Source organism: Neoarius graeffei, chromosome 23 (assembly GCF_027579695.1).
Source record: "Neoarius graeffei isolate fNeoGra1 chromosome 23, fNeoGra1.pri, whole genome shotgun sequence".
Lineage (NCBI taxonomy): Eukaryota > Metazoa > Chordata > Actinopteri > Siluriformes > Ariidae > Neoarius > Neoarius graeffei.
Genome location: NC_083591.1, coordinates 12399979 through 12421824, shown reverse-complemented (window position 1 = coordinate 12421824; position 21846 = coordinate 12399979). Strand labels below are relative to the sequence as shown.

General features: G+C 42.1%; 1 protein-coding gene across 15 annotated transcripts in view; it reads right to left on the bottom strand.

Moving 5' to 3' along the window:
* Nucleotides 1-21846, bottom strand: part of elna (elastin a) — a 142089-nt gene that overhangs the window by 66922 nt on the left and 53321 nt on the right. For 12 of the 15 annotated variants that reach the window (XM_060905760.1, XM_060905768.1, XM_060905762.1 and 9 more), the window contains exons 13-29: nucleotides 15049-15120; nucleotides 13878-13913; nucleotides 13686-13769; nucleotides 13476-13526; nucleotides 13181-13249; nucleotides 10600-10644; nucleotides 10429-10521; nucleotides 10182-10226; nucleotides 10005-10097; nucleotides 7847-7891; nucleotides 7670-7762; nucleotides 6254-6298; nucleotides 5675-5761; nucleotides 5168-5212; nucleotides 4474-4566; nucleotides 4215-4259; nucleotides 2777-2848 (exon numbers count right to left, since the gene is read on the bottom strand). In XM_060905760.1, the coding sequence (XP_060761743.1) occupies nucleotides 2777-2848; nucleotides 4215-4259; nucleotides 4474-4566; nucleotides 5168-5212; nucleotides 5675-5761; nucleotides 6254-6298; nucleotides 7670-7762; nucleotides 7847-7891; nucleotides 10005-10097; nucleotides 10182-10226; nucleotides 10429-10521; nucleotides 10600-10644; nucleotides 13181-13249; nucleotides 13476-13526; nucleotides 13686-13769; nucleotides 13878-13913; nucleotides 15049-15120 (1113 nt within the window). The remainder of the gene's footprint in view (nucleotides 1-2776; nucleotides 2849-4214; nucleotides 4260-4473; nucleotides 4567-5167; nucleotides 5213-5674; nucleotides 5762-6253; nucleotides 6299-7669; nucleotides 7763-7846; nucleotides 7892-10004; nucleotides 10098-10181; nucleotides 10227-10428; nucleotides 10522-10599; nucleotides 10645-13180; nucleotides 13250-13475; nucleotides 13527-13685; nucleotides 13770-13877; nucleotides 13914-15048; nucleotides 15121-21846) is intronic. The other 3 variants (XM_060905764.1, XM_060905772.1, XM_060905773.1) reach the window with 3 other exon arrangements.

Here is a 21846-nt window from a genome sequence, read left to right as displayed (position 1 = left end):
GTTCATGAAACGCGCTTACAAAATATTTTCACTGTGAATATTTATTGTGTAATGGTGCAAAGTGAGAGTGAGAGTGAGAGACTCTGCCCTTAGGGCAGAGTCAATCCCGCCAGCAAAAATAGGGAAAAAAGGAGCGATCTCACCTCTTCAGATGTTGGTTTAAGTCCTACAATACATTCCTCAAAAAGGGTGTAGAAGAACAAATTAATCCATCAACATGTAGCATTCAATTTATTCCGGACCATTAAAGACGCCGCCTTCCGCGTATAATCATACGTCATCCTTGCCGCCATATTGGATGGGGCAAAGCGGAGAATAAAGATGCCTCATTCATGTGCTGCGTTTAACTGTACCAACAGGTTTACCGTCCAAACGAGATCACATGGGATTACCTTTCACAGGTGAGACTGGCAAAATACTTTTCATTGTATTTGGTCATTATAATGTAACTTTACGAACAGATTTTCCTGACTTTGTGGCTAATATGAAGTCTCGCGCATAATAGTTTATGCGCATGCGTCCTTACTTCTTCTATTGTCCTGGTGTCTCCGATGGGACCGTCTTACAGCGCCCCTAGAGGTGTGGCATGTGTATTGCATCGTTTTCAGCAAGCATTGCGTTGCCATATGTACCTGATATTTTACTGATCCGTTGCCCATGTGGACGTGATATTTTTTTAATAACATCTCGTTGCTGTTGTCATGTGGATGTAACCTAAGTAAAAGGCGTTGTGGATGACGAATAGCAAAGATGTCAACGATCTTGTCAATGTTGATCGCTCTGCCATAGTGTATTCTTCCACATTTTCTTGATGTTGTGTTTTAGAAATGGCACACTAAAACTTGGCTTTGAAGCCACAAAATGCAACTTTGATGGAAAAAAAATATAATAAATTGCTTCACGTCGAAAGAAGGAGGAAAGTTTCGCTTGTTTTGACATGGTGAATTATTAACATGAGGAAATACTCATAATTTGCAACTAAAAAGACTGCAGCTACACTGGCAGCTTGACCATGCTTTCTAGTGCGATCGTGTTGCGCTTGCGCAGAACTGGATTTTCATGCCCAAACTACAGGAAGTCCATACAAGGTTATAGAAACCCTAATGAGGCTGAGGTGACAATCTAGTTAAAAAAAAAAAGTTAGACAAATTACAGTGGCCGCTTTTCTAATATTCTTATGCGGCTATTGAAAAAATGTATGGTCCGACAAAGGGTGGGTCACAGGCACCCCGGGACCCCCCCCCCCCCCCCCAACACATCTCAAGCCTTAAGCCTATGAGATCTGTCTGTACACACACACACACACACACACACACACACACACACCAATCAGCAAAAACATTATGACCACTGACAGGTGAAATGAATTTCATTACAATGGCAACTGTCAAGGGGTGGGATATATTAGGCAGCAAGAGAACAGTCAGTTCTTGAAGTTGATGTGTTGGAAGCAGGAAAAATGGGCAAGTGTAAGGATCTGAGTGACTTTGACATATAATCTCATTATCTCTAGCCGCTTTATCCTGTTCTACAGGGTCGCAGGCAAGCTGGAGCTTATCCCAGCTGACTATGGGCGAGAGGCGGGGTACACCCTGGACAAGTCGCCAGGCCATCACAGGGCTGACACATAGAGACAACAATTCACACTCACATTCACACCTACAGTCAATTTAGAGCCACCAATTAGCCTAAACTGCATGTCTTTGGACTGTGGGGGAAACCAGAGCACCCAGTAGAAACCCACACAGACACAGGAAGAACATGCAAACTCCACACAGAAAGGCCCCCGTTGGCCACTGGGCTCGAACCTTCTTGCTGTGAGGCGACAGTGCTAACCACCACACTACCGTGCCTCCAATTAGAATATCATGAAAAAGTTTGTTTTTTCATAATTTAATTCAATAAGTTAAACTTTCATATCTTCTACATTCATTATATGTGAAGTGAAATATTTATTTTTTTGGTTTAATTTTGATGATTATGAGTTATAGCTCATGAAAATCAGAAATCCAGTATCTCAAATTATGAGAATATTTCATTTCGAGTTTGAGGAAAATAGTATAAATATAGTCTATGTCTCGGTCTAGTTCAGTACACACAGCCACAATCATGGGGAAGACTGCTGACTTGACAGTTGTCCAGAATATGATCATTGACACTCTCCATAAGGAGGGCAAATCACAGAAGGTCATTGCTGAAAAGGCTGGCTGGAAAAGGTGCACAGGCAACAGGGATGACCACAGCCTTGAAAGAATTGTCAAGAAAAGTCGATTCAAGAACTTGGGAAAACTTCACAAGGAGTGGACTCAGGCTGGTGTCATTGCATCAAGAGCCACCACGCACAGACGTCACATTCCTAATATCAAGCCACTCCTGAATGAGAGACAATGTCAGAAGCGTCTTACCTGGGCTAAGGAGAGAAAGAACTGGACTATTGCTCAGTAGTCCAAAGTCCTCTTTTCAGATGAAAGTAAATTTTGCATTTCATTTAGAAATTGAGATCATAGGGTTTGGAGGAAGGGTATAAGCGGCTACAGATAATGGATGAATGGATATACAGTATGTATATATATATATATATATATATATATATATATATATATATATATATATATATATATATATATATGTGTGTAATCTCATTATCTGTAGCCACTTTATCCTGTTCTACAGGGTCACAGGCAATATATATATATATATGGTTGATGTCTCTAATTAAAATGACCGATAGCTGAGACAATATTACATTATTGGACAACAGCTGTTTTTGAGTTACCTCCTGCACCACGGTACACTCCAGCTCCTGGGACGCCACCTGCACCTCCAAAAAATACACCAGCTCCAGCACCTAGTGGAAAGTGCAACAAGAATAAGTCAGGCCTAATAACAGTTGGCTGCATTAGCAGGTGTGTTTCATTTGTAATATCATTTTATGGTTGATTAAAGCTAGAGTATGTAGGGTTTTTGCTAAATATGAATAAACATGATTACTGACGAAGAGTACAAAAATATGACGTTCCTGAACTACTGAGGGTCACAACAAACAATCTTGCAATATTACTTCACAATCAGTGTTGTGTCAGGGATGTTGCCTCTGTATTGGCTAGAAATTTGTGTGACCTGATACATTAATCGCCATTATGCTCCAACTTGAAAAAAGTCCACCTACACCATGTCTTCCAGGAGCTGGTGGCCAAACAGGAGAGATGTTTGTGAGATTCCCTGTGTATTTTTGGATTTCAAATGTGGGCAAGAGTGAGAGCATTGAGCCCTCTGCTCACCTGATATGTGTCTTTTTAACCTCTGGTGTTAGCTACTATACTACGGTAGTTGTAAAATGTTACAGATCATTTTAAAAATTTTGGACAGAACAAAATACTGTACATGGAGAAAACAAATTGAGTATGAAAATGTTAAAAAAAGAACAAAAAACAAAACAGGCGATATAGTTTTGTTCTCTACATATAGTTCATGGGTTAGCTCCATCCATTAGCTCCAGAGAACCTCAGGGAAAACCTGTATAGCAGAGCGGACCTTTTCCCTTCAACTGAGCTTATATGTATTTTACAACTCAGTTTCCAAAAAAGTTGGGACACTGTGTAAACTGTAGATAACAACAGAATGGGATGATCTGCAAATCATGGAAACCCTATACTTCATTGAAAATAGTACAAAAACAACATATCAAATGTTGTAACTGAGACATTGTTATTGCTTTTTGAAAAATATATGCTATTTTGAATTTGATGCCAGCAACATGTTACAAAAAAGTTGGGATATTTACCACTGGGATGCATCACCTGTTATTTTAACAACATTTTGCAAATGTTTGAGAACTGATGAGATCAATTTTTGTTGTTTTGAAAGTGAAGTGTCCATTCTTGCTGATATAGGACTTCAGCTGCTCTGAAAGTTAGCTTATGTGAGGTGGCAGGTTGGATCTCCATGTGCTGTTTCTGTAGGCTATGTGCTAAACAATATGTAACTACACAATTGATGTCATCACTATTTAAGTATACTACTTAGAGGGACACAGCTTTGAATTCTATCTGAAAGTGTGCACTTACAGCTGTGAGTTTAATCCATGCGGTGGGGAACAGTGCAGTGCAGCCCGTGCTACAAAAGGTTCTTCCACAAGTAGCTTGGAATAGCATTTTTCTACCTGAGAGCATGAAGTTCCAAAGATATAACATGAAAACACAAGTAATGATTACCATATTTAGCAGCTTTAGCCTGAGCAGGGGTGAGTCCTCCTATACCTACCAAATGACACATCAAACACAAAATAACTGGTTAGGCTCAAATATATTTCCCATAATATGACATGATAAAGCTGTCATGGTCATGGAGTATTCTCAATTGTAGAATTACTATTTGTATCAACTCATGACCTCACAAATGAGCTTGAAAAGTGGTTAAAAAAAAGTAAGACAGTGGTACTCGAGAGCAATATTAGATGATCTCACTTCTTACCTGCTGTTCCAGGGTATACTCCTCCAGGACCTACACCACCGAGACCACCTAAACCAGCACCAGTTCCAGCTCCACCCAATCCAGCACCAACACCTGATAAACCCATAACATAAGCATCAGTAACGCCAATAATTTTTGCCATACATTCACATTATTCACTTCTTATCTATCTATCTATCTATCTATCTATCTATCTATCTATCTATCTATCTATCTATCTATCTATCTATCTATCTATCTATCTATCTATCTATCTATCTATCTATCTATCTATCTATCTATCGTCAACGCCCTGTAGGCCAATTGGCCTGTCAGTTGCCAGCCTCTCAAGAGGCTGTCTGCATCTATCGCTAGCACACTTCATTTCCTACAGCTTGCTAGGCTTGTCGCAGCTTACCCAGACAACCATTCACACACACACACACACACACACACACACACACACACACACACACACACACACACACACACACAGGGGCAATTTAGAGTAGCCAGTTAACCTAACTGCATGTCTTTGAACTGTGGGGGAAACCAGAGCACCTGGAGGAAACCCACACAAACATTGGGAGAACATACAAACTCCACACAGAAAGGCCTCCATCGGGTGCTGGGCCCAAACCCAGAACCTTCTTGTTGTGAGGTGACAGTGCGAATCACTGCACCACCATGCCGCCCCCTCACAAATATAACTTACCATATTTAGCAGCTTTAGCCTGAGCAGGGGTGAGTCCTCCTGCACCTACCAAATGAAACATCAAACACAAAATATCTGGTTAGGCTCAAATGTATTTCTCATAATATGATATGATAAAGCTGTCATGGTCATGGACTATTCCAAATAGTAGAATTACAATTTGCAAAACCTCAGGACCTCATTGCAAAAAATTGAAAACTGAATTTGAGGAGAAAATTACTGAATATTAGTGAGATTATCTTGCTGCATGGACAGATATTTTTACTTGATAAGATATCTTAGAATAAGTTGGTTGCAATCTAGAACTAGATTTAATAATCTCAGAATTGGTGTCTTGTATTTTTCTAATAGGAAATGATAGATCGTTTCAACTATTTTCAATATATTTTCACTTGCTAAGATATTATTTTTTGCAGTGCTCACAATTGAGTGTGTTAGAGCTTGAAAAGTGGTTAAAAAAAGTAAGACTGGTACTTGAGGCCAGTATTAGATGATTTCACTTCTTACCTATTGTTCCAGGGTAAACTCCTCCAGGCCCTACACCACCAAGACCACCTAAACCAGCACCAGTTCCAGCTCCACCCAATCCAGCACCTGATTAACCCATAACATAAGCATCAGTAACTAATATTTTATGCCATGCATTCACATTATTCTCTTCCTATCTATCTATCTATCTATCTATCTATCTATCTATCTATCTATCTATCTATCTATCTATCTATCTATCTATCTATCTATCTATCTATCTATCTATCTATCTATCTATCATGAACACCCTGTAGGCCAACTGGCCTGTCAGTTGCCAGCCTCTTAAGAGTCTGTCTGGGTCTATCAACCACACACACACACACACACACACACACACACACACACACACACACACACATATCCAGGGGCACTTTAGAGTAGCCAGTTAACCTAACTGCATGTCTTTCAACTGTGGGGGAAACCCACGCAGACATGGGGAAAACATACAAATTCCACGCAGAAAGGCCCCCATCAGGTGCTGGGCCAGAACCTTCTTGCTGTGAGGTAATGCGAACCTCTGCACCACCATGCCGCCCCTTCATAAGTATAACTTACCATATTTAGCAGCTTTAGCCTGAGCAGGGGTGAGTCCTCCTGCACCTACCAAATGAAACATCAAACACAAAATATCTGGTTAGGCTCCAATGTACTTCTCATAATATGATATGATATGATAAAGATGTCATGGTCATGGACTATTCAAAATAGCAGCACCAGAGCACCCCAGGGCATGGTGCTGGCCCCTCTTCTCTTCACCCTGTACACAGCAGACTTCTGCTGCAACTCGGAGCTGTGTCACATTCAGAAGTTCGCCGATGACACAGCCATCATGGGGTGTATCAGGGATGACAGAGAGGGGGAGTATAGGAGCCTGGTGAGGGACTATGCTGTTTGGTGCAACAGAAACCATCTGCAGCTCAACACCTCGAAGACCAAGGAGCTGGTCATTGACTTTGGGAGGTCATGACCAGTTCTGATCGAGGGAGTCGAGATGGAGGCTGTGGATTCCTACAAGTACCTCGGGCTGTGGCTGGACAGCAAGCTGGACTGGACTTGCAACACCAACCACTTGTACAGGAAGGGACAGAGCAGGCTATACTTTCTGAGGAGGCTGCGGTCCTTTAACATCTGCAGGAAACTCCTATGGATGTTCTATCAGTCCGTGGTTGCCAGTGTCCTGTTTTACACCGTGGTGTGCTGGGGGGGCAGCACATCCAAGAAGAACACATCCAGGCTGGACAAACTGATCAGGCGGGCCGGCTCTGTGGTCGGCATGAAGCTGGACTCTCTGGTGACGGTGACAGAGAAGAGGTCTATGGACAAACTACTGAACATTATGGATGATGCCAGTCACCCTCTGCACACCGTCATCAGCAACCTGTTCAGTGACAGAATGCTCCTTCCCAAGTGCAGGACTAACAGACTTAAAAACTTCTTTGTCCCTCACGCCATCAGACTGTACAACTCCTCTCTGGGGGGGAAGAGGGGTAACAGGAGGACAGAGGATGGGAAGGAGCAGTAGCCTAGCCTGACAAAAAGCAATACTGGACAATGTGCAATATAAATATGCAATATAATGTGCAATACCTCTCCTGCTGGACTTTTTTTTTTCTCCCCATATCTTATGTAAATACTTAATTTAATTTAATTTATCTAGAAGTTTTCTCTATTTTCTATTCTCAGTTTATCCTGTAATGATGCTGCTGGAATTTTAATTTCCCTGAGGGAACCCTCCCAAAGGGATCAATAAAGTTATAATCTAATCTAATCTAATCTAATCTAATCTAATCTAATCTAATCTAATCTAATCTAATCTAATCTAATCTAATCTAATCTAATCTAATTGTAGAATTACAATTTGAAACACCTCATGACCTCACAATTGAGTGAGTGTGTTAGAGCTTGAAAAGCGGTTAAAAAAAAGTAAGACAGTGGTACTTGAGAGCAGTATTAGATGATTTCACTTCTTACCTGCTGTTCCAGGGTAAACTCCTCCAGGTCCTACACCACCAAGACCACCGAAACCAGCACCAGTTCCAGCTCCACCCAATCCAGCACCAGCACCTGATAAACCCATAAGATGAACATCAGTAACTCCAATATTTTGTGTCATACATTCACATTATTCTCTTCTTAAGTATAACTAACCATATTTAGCAGCTTTCGCCTGAGCAGGGGTGAGTCCTCCTATGCCTACCAAATGACACATCAAACACAAAATATCTGGTTAGGCTCAAATGTCTCATCTCATCTCATTATCTCCAGCTGCTGTATCCTGTTCTACAGGGTCGCAGGCAAGCTGGAGCCTATCCCAGCTGACTACAGGCAAAAGGCAGGGTAGGTACACCCTGGACAAGTTGCCAGGTCATCACAGGGCTGACACATACACACAGACAACCATTCACACCTACGGTCAATTTAGAATCACCAGTTAACCTAACCTGCATGTCTTTGGACTGTGGGGGAAACCGGAGCAAACCCACGTGAACACAGGAAGAACATGCAAACTCCACACAGAAAGGCCCTCGCTGGCCACGGGGCTCGAACCTGGATCTTCTTGCTGTGAGGCGACAGCGCTAACCACTACACCACTGTGCCACCCAGGCTCAAATGTATTTCTCATAATATACTATTCAAAAAAAGTAGGGGATATTTTATTTTGAGATCCAAATTTTCACATATACAGAGGGATACGAAAGCATGTTGTATAGTTCCTTACTGAGGAAGCATTTCCAAAGAAATTCATCACCCAAACACATCAATGACACTCTCATGATCAGCACGGGATGCTACTGATGATCAAGGGGGTCATGCCACAAATTTGCATGGCTCTGAATTGGAAGGTTAGAGCCACTCCAAAGGAAGATTTTGAAGAGAAAGCATCAGATTATCAGTGGTTGAAGTCGTTAATTAAACAGAGATCATGCGCCGTCTAACACAGGATGAGAGGTTACGTGCCCTTGGCATGCTACAGGTTGGCACAAGACTGGTCGTTGTGGCAAGAGCATTGAATGTTTCCCAGTCTGTCATCAGCAGATTATGGTCCAGACATCGTGCTACAGGGTCTGTTCGGGATAGACCACGATCCGGTCGACCAAGGGCAACAACTCAGGCTCAGGACAGATTCATCTGCACTATTGCCTTGAGAAATCGTATGGTAACAGCAAATCAGATAAGGTCTCAACTTCGAAGGGATACTGGCTTGGTAGTGAGTGGCCAGACCATCAGGAATCGACTGCACAGATTTCACTTACACGCCCGACGTCCTCGTGTCATTCCCTGTTTGAGGGATCGTCACATTAGGGCCAGACTCCAATGGTGTCGTCATCATCAACGCTGGGATAATCGCCGATGGAACCACGTAATGTTCTCAGATGAGTCGAGGTTCACTGTGGACTTCCTGGACAGACGCAGGAGGGTTTGGCGCCGACGTAACGAACGTTTCCATGACGTTAACGTCATTAGACATGATCTGTATGGGGGTGGCTCTGTAATGGTGTGGGGAGGCATCACTGCTGCCGGCAGAACAGACTTGCATGTTGTTGCTGGACGTGTCACAGGGCAGTACTACCGGGACAACATCTTGGCACCCCATGTTGTGCCGTTTGCACATCGTTATGGCCGCCATTTCATTTTCCAAGATGACAATGCCAGATGTCATAGGGCCAGGATCGTTACAGATTACCTCCAGCAGCAGAATATCACCAGATTACCATGGCCAGCACTCAGTCCGGACCTTTCCCCCATCGAGCATGTCTGGGACATGCTTGGACAGCGGCTACGCCAACATCAACAACCTCCTGCCAATGTCCAAGAACTTGCTGCAGCATTGCAACAGGAATGGAATAACATTCCCCAAAATGACCTGGGACGTCTCGTTAGGAGTATGCCACGCCGAGGGGGTTTTACCCGCTACTGACTCGGTTTCAAAATGGTGGTAAATTTGCTGTGTGACCCTGTGTTTGTGTTGACCCTTATTCTGGAGAATCTGTCCTTTACTGACTATACACAGGGTTTCGAATAAATTGACAAATGTTTCCTTAATGTTTTTCTGTCATTTGTTTCCTTCCTGACCTCATGATCTGCATTTCATTCTACTTGTAAATCCAATATCCCCTACTTTTTTTGAATAGTATATGATATGATAAAGATGTCATGGTCATGGACTATTCCAAATTGTAGAATTACAATTTGCAACACCCCATGACCTCACAATTGAGTGAGCGTGTTAGAGCTTGAAACATGGTTAAAAAAAAAAGTAAGATAGTGGTACTCGAGAGCAGCATTAGATGATTTCACTTCTTACCTGCTGTTCCAGGGTAAACTCCTCCAGGTCCTACACCACCGAGACCACCTAAACCAGCACCAGTTCCAGCTCCACCCAATCCAGCACCAGCACCTGATAAACCCATAAGGTGAGCATCAGGAACTCCAATATTTTATCCTATACATTCACATTATTCTCTTCATAAGTATAACTAACCATATTTAGCAGCTTTCGCCTGAGCAGGGGTGAGTCCTACTGCACCTACCAAATGACACATCAAACATAAAACATCTGGTTACCTACAAATATATTTCATATGATATGATAAAGCTGTCATGGTCATGGAGTATTCCAAGTTGTAGAATTACAATTTACAACACCTCATGACCTTAGAGCTTGAAAAGTGGCTAAAATAGTAAGACAGTTGTACTCGAGAGCAGCATTAGATGATTTCACTTCTTACCTGCTGTTCCAGGGTAAACTCCTCCCGGTCCTACACCACCAAGACCACCGAAACCAGCACCAGTTCCAGCTCCACCTAAGCCAGCACTAGCACCTGACAAACCCATATGATGAGCATCAGTAACTCCGATACTTTGTGCCATACATTCACATTATTCTCTTTCTAACTTACCATATTTAGCAGCCTTGGCTTGAGCTGGTGAAAGACCACCTACACCTGATCAAATAAAAGAAGTAGCCTTTATTTGTCACATATGCATTACAGGACCTTGAAATTCTTTTGATGCATATCTCAGGTTCTTATGGTCAGAGTAAGAGGTTAGCCATGATACAGTCCGCCTGGAGCAGACAGGGTTAGTGCCTTGCTCAAGGGCCCAATTAGTAACCCAGAGCATTTAACCACTGAACCAACACTACCCCCAATGTAACTATTTCAGAGCCATGCAATGTAACATTTTCCCAAGTCTTTTAAGAATGATTATACAATGGTGCTTGAAAGTTTGTGAACCCTTTAGAATTTTCTATATTTCTGCATAAATATGACCTAAAACATCATCAGATTTTTACACAAGTCCTAAAAGTAGATAAAGAGAACCCAGTTAAACAAATGAGACAAAAATATTATACTTGGTAATTTATTTATTGAGGAAAATGATCCACTATTACATATCTGTGAGTGGCAAAAGTATGTGAACCTCTAGGATTAGCAGTTAATTTGAAGGTGAAATTAGAGTCAGATGTGAGTGGGCACCCTGTTTTATTTAAACAACAGGAATCTATCAAAGTCTGATCTTCACAGCACATGTTTGTGGAAGTGTATCATGGCACGAACAAAGGAGATTTCTGAGGACCTCAGAAAAAGCGTTGTTGATGCTCATCAGGCTGGAAAAGGTTACAAAACCATCTCTAAAGAGTTTGGACTCCACCAATCCACAGTCAGACAGATTGTGTACAAATGGAGGAAATTCAAGACCATTGTTACCCTCCCCAGGAATGGTCGACCAACAAAGATCACTCCAAGAGCAAGGCGTGTAATCAGGGGCGGTCCTGGGGGCGGTCCGACCGGGCAGCCGCCCGGGGCAGCATTACGGGGGGGCGGCACGAGCGCGGGCGCAAAAAAAAAAATTCCCCCCCCCCAAAAAAAGGTCCCCCCAAAAAAAACCCCGAAAAAAAAAGATGGGTGGGTGTGTGTGTGTGTGTGTGTGTGTGTGTGTGTGAACATTTTGGATGGGGAAGCCCAATACCAAAGTTGCACAGGTGACGTCATCAGTGTGTGTGTGTGCCTAACTTGTCGTAGCCCCATAATATGCACAATCCCGCCAGCGGAACGTTGTACTAGTCATCAAAAAGACTTTACTACCATAGTATTACACTACTATGACATTACACAGAGTCTTAAGTAATAAATTATGACTTGATCATTGCCATTCTGGTAACAGCAAATTTATAACGGGCCGTGTCCGCGACGTACAACACACGACGAGAAATGTTTAAATGACCATGTAAAGCTGTTAACATTCTGTTGGCTAATACAGAGCCCAACGCGGGGGGCGGCACGAGCGCAGGCGCGAAAAAAAAAACGGTCCCAAAAAAAAAACCCCGAAAAAAAGAAAAACAAGACGGGCGCGGGGCGCCAGCAGGGGGTTTCGCCCGGAGAGTAAATCACTCTAGGATCGCCACTGCGTGCAATAGTCGGCGAGGTCACAAAGGACCCCAGGGTAACTTCTAAGCAACTGAAGGCCTCTCTCACATTGGCTAATGTTAATGTTCATGAGTCCACCATCAGGAGAACACTGAACAACAATGGTGTGCATGGCAGAGTTGCAAGGAGAAAGCCACTGCTCTCCAAAAAGAGCATTGCTACTCATCTGCAGTTTGCTAAAGATCACGTGGACAAGCCAGAAGGCTATTGGAAAAATGTTTTGTGGATGGATGAGACCAAAATAGAACTTTTTGGTTTAAATGAGAAGCATTATGTTTGGAGAAAGGAAAAAACTGCATTCCAGCATAAGAACCTTATCCTATCTGTGAAACATGGTGGTGGTAGTATCATGGTTTGGGCCTGTTTTGCTGCATCTGGGCTAGGACGGCTTGCCATCACTGATGGAACAATGAATTCTGAATTATACCGGTGAATTCTAAAGGAAAATGTCAGGACATCTGTCCATGAACTGAATCTCAAGATAAGGTGGGTCATGCAGCAAGACAATGACCCTAAGCACACAAGTCGTTCTACCAAAGAATGGTTAAAGAAGAATAAAGTTAATGTTTTGGAATGGCCAAGTCAAAGTCCTGACCTTAATCCAATCGAAATGTTGTGGAAGGACCTGAAGCGAGCAGTTCATGTGAGGAAACCCAACAACATCCCAGAGTTGAAGCTCTTCTGTATGGAGGAATGGGCTAAAATTCCTCCAAGCCTGTGTGCAGGACTGATCAACAGTTACCGGAAACATTTAGTTGCAGTTATTGCTGCACAAGGGGGTCACACCAGATACTGAAAGCAAAGGTTCACATACTTTTGCCACTCACAGATATGTAATATTGAATCATTTTCCTCAATAAATAAATGGCCAAGTATAATATTTTTGTCTCATTTGTTTAACTGGGTTCTCTTTATCTACTTTTAGGACTTGTGTGAAAATCTGATGATGTTTTAGGTCATATTTATGCAGAAATATAGAAAATTCTAAAGGGTTCACAAACTTTCAAGCACCACTGTATGTCTGTGCTCATTTAAAAAAAAAAAAAATTACCTCCAACACCTGGGTAAAGTCCCCCAACTCCTGGTACACCTCCAACCCCACCTAAGCCAGCTGCAGCGCCTAGAAGAAAGTGTTACACTTAACCTGAGTGCACTACAATATAACCGGTGAGTTACAGTGAGACCGTATTACAGTGAGACCACACTGTTCAAACAGAGAAAGCATTACTACCAAGTATGAACAGCTCAAGCATTAAATTTGCTACAGTGATTTGCTTTGTTCTTTGCTAATGCGGAATTGTGACAGTGCAGCGCTATCAACCTTTGAATTGAAAGTGAGACATTACCGTACTTAGCAGCTTTGGCCTGTGCAGCTGAGACACCCAAGTTCCCCACACCTAGATACACAGAGGGTAAATCAGCCAAAAACCATGCGTTCTTAGCTTCATGTATTGCTTGAATGTGTGTTGAAAAGAAATCTGCAGCCAGTGCTAAATGTGGCAGCATTCTTTTTGCAACCCCTGCATAACCAAGCGCTCTTTATGCTTATTACACACCAGTGCCAGTGGGGTAGCCAGGCTTAATGCTAGCTCCTCCTTTGCCACCAGGTAATCCTGCACCAGTACCAAAGCCACCATAACCTGAAGCATAGCACGTGTGAGTTAGGCAACATGCCAACACACAATAAATAAATGAGTGAATTACAAAAGAGCTTATGCATGCATGTACTTGAAGGAGTGACACTATACCATATGGAACTTTGCCTCCAGTATAAGGGGATCCACCTATTGGGAGAGCATATAATGTAAAAGAACTGAAGACTTCCTTAGAGTATAGCGATGGTCTACACTATTATGGATATGGCATAATAGTCATACGTATGAAATATACAATACTGCAGTATGTACTATAGATTTTGATAATTAGACATTTTTTCCATAAACAATCAGCTCTCAATTCACATTTGTGATGAGGTTAGTACTGATACAGTATATACTACATTTTCTACAGTTACTACAGGTTTGGTTTAAGATCATACTTCAGACCTAAAGGTTGTACTTTAGGTTTAAAATCTCCAAGGAAACCCTGGAAGTGTGTAAAATTGGATGAGTACAGCATGTCCAGCTGACTCCCATTAAAGCATGATCTAATCTTCCCAAAACCTGGGAAAAATTAAATAATTCAAGCTGGTGTTACTCTAAAAAATTGGACATTTCCATCTCCAAACATTATCTTTTCAACTTACATTATATTCTCTTTTTATCTTCCTAAAATTTTGGTTTAGGATAAAAGCCAGTCTGTTCACAGGATAATCAATACACCTAATAAAATTGATAAATTGACTCCCAATGGTCTAGGTAAATATGCTTATAAAAAATGGTGCTGGAGATGCAAAAATCAATTTTTTTTTTAAATCGCAAACACAGTAAAGTTATTTTCTTGCAGATTAACTAGATATAGTTCTGATTTTGAGGCCTGAATCATGGACAGTCCAAGTACATAGAGTACATTACCTAAATTACAGCAACAGTATAGTAGATTGTTACTCCCTCTCTGCTATTGGCCTCAAAAAGAGAACCTTATAGTCACAAGTACTACAGATCAACGCACCATACATAACCATTGGATGGGACCCATAGAAGTGCATGTAGTTGTGTCCATAATGAGGCTGAAAATTTGTGAGCACTGAAGAAAAATATACTAGAATAGAGAGGGAACACCTTGATGTCACATGAAATGTATGATTAACACCATTCAACATGTTTGCTGGCATATGTTCTGAATAGAGAAAATGTATTAACTTGCTAACGACTGACTACTAACAGTATGGCCATGTGACGTTTTTCTGTGTCTGAAATGGATTACTGTATTCTGTAACAGTATATAGTGATGATAATTAGGTCAAAGTAAACATTATACCTGGGATTTTGGGAGATTTGAGAGGGTATCCATGAAAGACCCCTGGTTGCATCAGACCTGGCCCACCAGTACCTGAAGAGTAGAGCACACGTTGTCAGAAATTATCCGAGAGTACAACAGTCCTGTACTTTTAGTCTGTGTTGTCAATAAAATCACAAAGTATGAATAATATTAGGCACATAAAATAGGGGAAATGCTCTTTTATGTATTTAAATGAATTTGTCGATATTAGGCATTGATAAGAAAGTAAAAGAATAAGAGTACATATTAGACATTATAGAGTACGTAATCGAAATGAGAAAAAACACATTACACACACTATTTACAAAATATATGCAAAAATATATTGAAAAAACATATTGAATGTACAGATATAAATATCACACAGGAGGTTTAGTCCATCCATCCATTATCTGTAACTACTTATCCTGTGCAGGGTCATGGGCAAGTGGTGGGATACACCACTGGGCTCAAATCCAGAACCTTCTTGCTGTGAGGCAACAGTACTAACCACTACACCATCATGCCACCCTTGTACAGGAGGTTTAGTGATATATTAAAATAAATATTGCACAAAGAAATTTAAAGACTGTAGAAAGAATGCCATTGAAAAGCTATTACACAGAGGTGAAACATCAGATAAATATTGAAGATAAATACGTAAATGACAGCAGATAGACAAATTATTAAGTAACATTAGCTAATATATATTGCCTGGGATATAATTGTGCAAGTGGCTGTTGTGCTATGAGTGGTGGGCGATGGTGACCAATAACAACAACAGTTGTTACTATTACATACTACATACATACTACTACTATTACTATTATTATAACAACAGTTACTGCTGTTCAGGAGTCTGACTACCATTGGGACAAAGGACCTGTGGTAGGGTGCCCTCTTACAGTGTGGGTGTAGCAGTCTGTTGCTGAAGGATCTACTCAAGGCCCTAATAACCTTGTGCAGGGGATGAGAGGAGTTGTCTAAGATTGATGACAGTTTGCCTAGTATACTCCTCTCACCCACCTCCTCTGTGGACTCTAGCAGACAGACCAGGACAGAGCTAGCCCTCTTTACCAGTTTGTTTAGTCCTTTTCTGTCCCTCTCTGTGCATCCACCTCCCCAACAGACCAGAATAACTGATGATACCATAGTGCCATGGAATGTTTATAACAGTGTCCTGCATGCAGGAAAGGACCTTAGTCTCCTTTGCATGTGGAGAGGCCTTAGGCTGTTTTTATACAGGGCATCTGTGTTGTCTGACCAGTCCAGTTTATTACTAAGGTGAACACCCGAGTATATGTACACTCCCACCATCTCAATGAACAATCCCTGGATGTTCAACAGTGTAGTTGGGGGCTTCTTCCTGTGGAAATCTCTCACCATTTCCTTTGTCTTGCCAGCATTTATGTGAAGGTGGTTTGGCTCAAACCAGTTGACACAGTCCTTGATGACCTCCCTGTATTCTGGTTCATTCCCTTCCAATTTGCATCCAGTGATGGCTCATCTGAGAACTTCTGGAGGTGACAGTTGTCCATGTTGTATCTGAAGTGTGATGTGTACAGGGTAAACAGAAAGGGGGGGAGCATTGCATCCTGTGGGGTTCCTGTGCTGAAAACCACCACATCGGACACACAATCATGTAGCCTCACATACTGTGGTTGATGGTCCATGCAGCCAGGTGGCAGTCTACTCCTGCTCCTATCTTTCCCTTGAGCAGTAATGGTTGTATTATGTTGAAAGCACTTGAAAAGTCAACATGAGTAAAATGTAAACATGACCCTCACAGCGTTCCCAGTGTTTTCAAGGTGTGAGAGGGATCTGTGCATCAGGTAGATGAATATGCCATAGTTGATAGGCAAATTGCAGGGTGTCCAGCCCTGATCTCACTTGGGTTCAGAAGTGGTTGAGTATGATCCTTTCCATGGTTTTCATCAGGTGAGAAGTTAAGGCCACCGGTCTGAAATGGTTGGATTCCCTGGCATGCACAGTCTTCAGTACTAGAACCACACAGGAAGTTTTCCACAAGACTGGAACCGTCATCAGACTAAAACTCAGATTGAATGTGTGTTGAACTACCTTACAGAGCTGGTCTGCACAGTACTTGAGCAGCCTGAAGCTAGTGCCATCTGGACCTGTGGCCTTTCTTGCCTTGATCTTCCTGAGTTTCGTCCTCACCTGCTCAGCTGTTAGGGAGAGACAAAGGGAGGAGTGGTGGTCCTAGTTGAGGGATGGAGGGTGAGACGTGTGTAATTTGTTTGAAAGGGGAGTGGAATGAAGTGGAGTGAGTGAATTGGTTGTAGTTGATGTCTCAGATGCTCTGGGGAGGAGGAGGGGTGTGCAGTACCCTGAAGGCCAATTTATGCTGACAACGCAGTCCTCGCAGACGGTGTTGCAGATAGCGTCTGCGTAGCCCCCCCACCTTCGCAGACGCTCTGCGCGCACCTCCCAAAAATTGTGACCACCGCAGAAGCCTCGCAGACAGCGTCGCAGACAAGAGGGCTCTGATTGGTCCACTCTACATCCGCTGTACACGCACTTCCGCTTCCCTACTTTCCCGGTTTGGTTTGTTTTCACGACCGCCATTTTTAAAAACACGAGCGAAGATGGAGCAGCACGAAGAGCGGTTGATCGAGGAAGTGAGGAAGTACGTACATCTATACGACTCCAGTTCTAGTCATTATAAGTAACCGGAGGATAAACACTCCACTAACCACACCCACCAACTACTCCTAGCGATTTCGCGACTTCGCGCCCCCTTGCGTTGTAGCGGTGAATAGCATCGTGCACGCCTATTACTCCCCGCTCAACGATAAATTACAACTGTCTGCGAAAAGCTATCTGCGAAAAGCCTTGTAGCAAGAGCATGCAGAGGCCTTGAGAGAGTGTGAATGGGATGCTGACTAGTCAGTATTGGTCTGCACTCTGGTGAGATTCAGTTCATTTGCCTATTCCCACTGCCTTTTCTTTGTATACAAGATTGTTTTTAGTCTTCTTCATATCTCCCTTGTTTTGTTCTGATGTAATTGCTGTTCCGTCTTTCACCTGTAGCTGTCCTTACCTTACCTTCCCTTACTTTACTTTTCAGTTCCTTTTGCACCCTCCTCAGCTCCTCTTTGTCTCTAGATCTAAAAATCCTCTTTTTTCATCCAACAGGGCTTTTATCTCTGGTGTCACCCATGGTTTATGATTTGAGAAACACTGTACCATTCTGGTAAGCACTGCATTCTCTACACAACTACTTAGTTAAATAATACTTAATTATATAATTAGATAATGAGATAATTGTCATGATATGACCAGTGAACTCCTACTTACACCCTGGACTAAAGACCATGTTACACAATTTAATAACGTTCACATTTACCGAACCTCTAATTATACACACCTGTTCACAATTCATACAATAAATAAGCCATATTTTCATTCAGTCAGAGAGCATTTCAGGTGGCATGGTGGTGCAGTGGTTAGCACTGTTGCCTCACAGTAAGAAGGTTCTGGCTTTGAACCTCACAGCTGACAGAGGTATTTCTGTGTGGAATTTGCATATTTTCCCTATGTCTGTGTGGGTTTCCTCCAGGGTACTCTGGTTTCCCCCACAGGCCAAAGACATGCAGTTAGGTTAACTGGCTACTCTAAATTGCCCATGTGTGAGAATGGTTGTTTGTCTTGTGAAGCTGTGACAGGCCTAGCAAGCTGGCTGTAGATGAAGTGTGCTCTTGGTAGATGCAGACAGCCTTGAAAGAGGCTGGAAACTGACAGGCCAATTGGCCTACGGAGCCAAGAAAAAAAATTGAGCATTTCACTAGTGATGATTCCAAGCCATTTAATTCTGTGTTATTCTAGTTTTGACTGTGTTCTGTTGATACTTTGCTTGCGGCATTTACCTTCATTAAAGGGCATATTCTGGACCAATTTCGTTTTTTTTTTTAATATGAAAGTATGTCCCTTTACACACTCATCCATAAGGGTAATTTTGCACAAGGCCATCTGTCTACAGCAGAAAAAAATAAAATAACAAAATGCATCTGGAAAAATCCCAAGGGAGTCTGGAGCCAGATTCGTGACGTTATCTGCGGAAGCGTGAGCAGGCTGTGCGAGCTTTGCACGATTTAAAGGACATGGGACATGGATTTTTTTCTGGGTATAATTATGTATAAAAGACATAAGAAATGCCATCTAAATCACTGCAGGGCGTCAAAAATGTGAAAATCATCACATTATTCAACTTTTTTATACATCAGCGTAAAACAATGATTCGTTAATTAGCTAAGCGGTCACGTGACCCGTGACGTCACAAAAACTTTTCAAGGAGCCAGCGCTTGGGTATCTAATGTAAACAGGTTACCGAAATGGACACCATCGACAGTGACATTCCCGATGTTTCACAGAGATGTGAAGTTAGACCCTATCAATTCGAACCGATAGCTGGAAATTCACATGAACATGGATCTTGTCTTTACTCTGATGGGTCAGATGATTCTGAGAGTGAGAGTTAATTCAATCCCCATGAAACTGAAAGCGGTCGGCTCGATAACACATCCTGGTAAGTTAAAAACAATTCTGCTCAAAGGCTAATGATCTGTTGAAAGAAGTATTATTTTTGTATCATACATTGAAAGTTCATCATAGATCTAGCTAAAGTCCGTTGCAAGCTAGTTTTTTTTTGCTGATATTTTTCGAGATTGATTGAGATACAATGCTTCCAGAGTCCGAGATGAAAACATTCAAAATGGCGAAACGAGTCAGAATTATGATAATCAATAATTGATACACCCAAAATTATAATACTAATCCTTACTGCATGAGGCCCATGGTAAAACCACACTTCCAGGAGGGGCTGCCGTCTGCCTCCCAAGCCGGCCGAGAGCGCTCCTCGTAGGGCACGGCCAGGCGGGCGAATGCCCTGGTCCGTCCGCCCTGTCTAAAAAATAATGGTACAACTCCGAGTGAAGGTATCAATGCGCTGTCGAAGCACGCAGAAGGTGTTAGTATGCCTGTCATTATAGTGCGGACTTTCCATAGCATAGAAAATCGCCACGTTTCAATTTGTGTAACTGAACTTTGTTTCATGTCACTGGTCATATAAACCTATGTAAACAGGAAAAACGTGGAAGAGTTTGGTCGCATCTAACTACAGCCCCAAAAAATACCATTGGCCATGCTGAGCCTAGCTACATTGCTAACAGGAGTAACAGCGCGTCTGACTGACTGGGAGGTCGCAATACACCATGATGTTCAATGTACGTTAAACACTCTAAAAACGAAACAATTTTCTTGTCATCCAAGACACAAAAACTATTTTGTCGCATTCATCATCATCACGATTCACACTTCTCCATATTCATCTACCCGCTTGTGCTGTACCCGAAAGTTTTTGTGACGTATGATCACGTGACAGCGGCTCTTCCGGTTGTAAAATATGCATATCGGAGCTCGAGCAGAAATGCCATATAATCATCGAATATAACGATTTTGCTGAATTTAATAGATAATTTTGTATTTGTTGATGCAATTATTTCATATTTTTAATGGAAAGAAACTGATATAGTGTGCATTTATGTTTCATGTCCCATGTCCTTTAAGTGCACAGCCTGTGTAGACCAAGTGCTCCCATTTCTCTCTCATGAGTACTAATCCCATCATGATTGGTGTTGCTACACCCTCCTACGATACATCTGTTAACCATTTTAATAATTACATGATAACATTGTAGAAATTTGCAGAAAACCACCAGGTTGTTTTCTCATGAACAAACCAGCACTGACGTAGGATTCAGAGGGAGGTGTCCCACAGATGACATCACGAAAATCAATGTTTCCTGGGAAATTCAAATGCAAAGTTTTTTCAGAGGTGGACCAATTCACCTCAAATGGCTTGATTTCAACTGAATTTTTCTGGTAATGAGCAAGGTAAAAAAAATTGCAGAGAATGCAGAATGTTACAGATATTTGACCAAAGTTTAATATAAAATAGGATAATTACATTGATCTTGCTCCTGAATTTACCCGTGATATGCCCTTTAAGCCTCCGGGTGCTCCGGTTTCCCCCACAGTCCAAAGACATGCAGGTTAGGTTAACTGGTGACTCTAAGGCTACATCCACACGACAACGGCAACAAGATGTTATTTAAAAATATATCGCGTCCAAATGGGCAACAATCAGTAAAATATCAGGTCCATATGGCAACGCAACGCTTGCTGAAAACGATGCAATACACATGCCACACCTCTAGGGGCGCTGTAAGACGGTCCCTTCGGAGACACCAGAACAATAGAAGAAGTAAGGACGCATGCGCATAATGCGCGAGACTTCATATTAGCCACAAAGTCAGGAAAATCTGTTTGTAAAATTACATTATAATGACCAAATACAATGAAAAGTATTTTTCCAGTCTCACCTGTGAAAGGTAATCCCATGTGATCTCGTTTGGACGGCAAACCTGTTGGTACAGTTAAACGCAGCTAATCTTTATTCTCCGCTTTGACCTCTCCAATATGGCGGCGAGGATGACGTATGATTCTACGCGGAAGGCGGTGTCTTTAATGGTCCGGAATAAATTGAATACTACACGTTGATGGATTAATTTGTTTCTCACCTGTGAAAGGTAATCCCATGTGATCTCGTTTGGACAGTAAACCTGTTGGTACAGTTAAAGGCAGCACATGAATCTTTATTCTCCGCTTTGACCTCTCCAATATGGCGGCGAGGATGACGTATGATTCTACGCGGAAGACGGCGTCTTTAATGGTCCGGAATAAATTGAATACTACACGTTGATGGATTAATTTGTTTCTC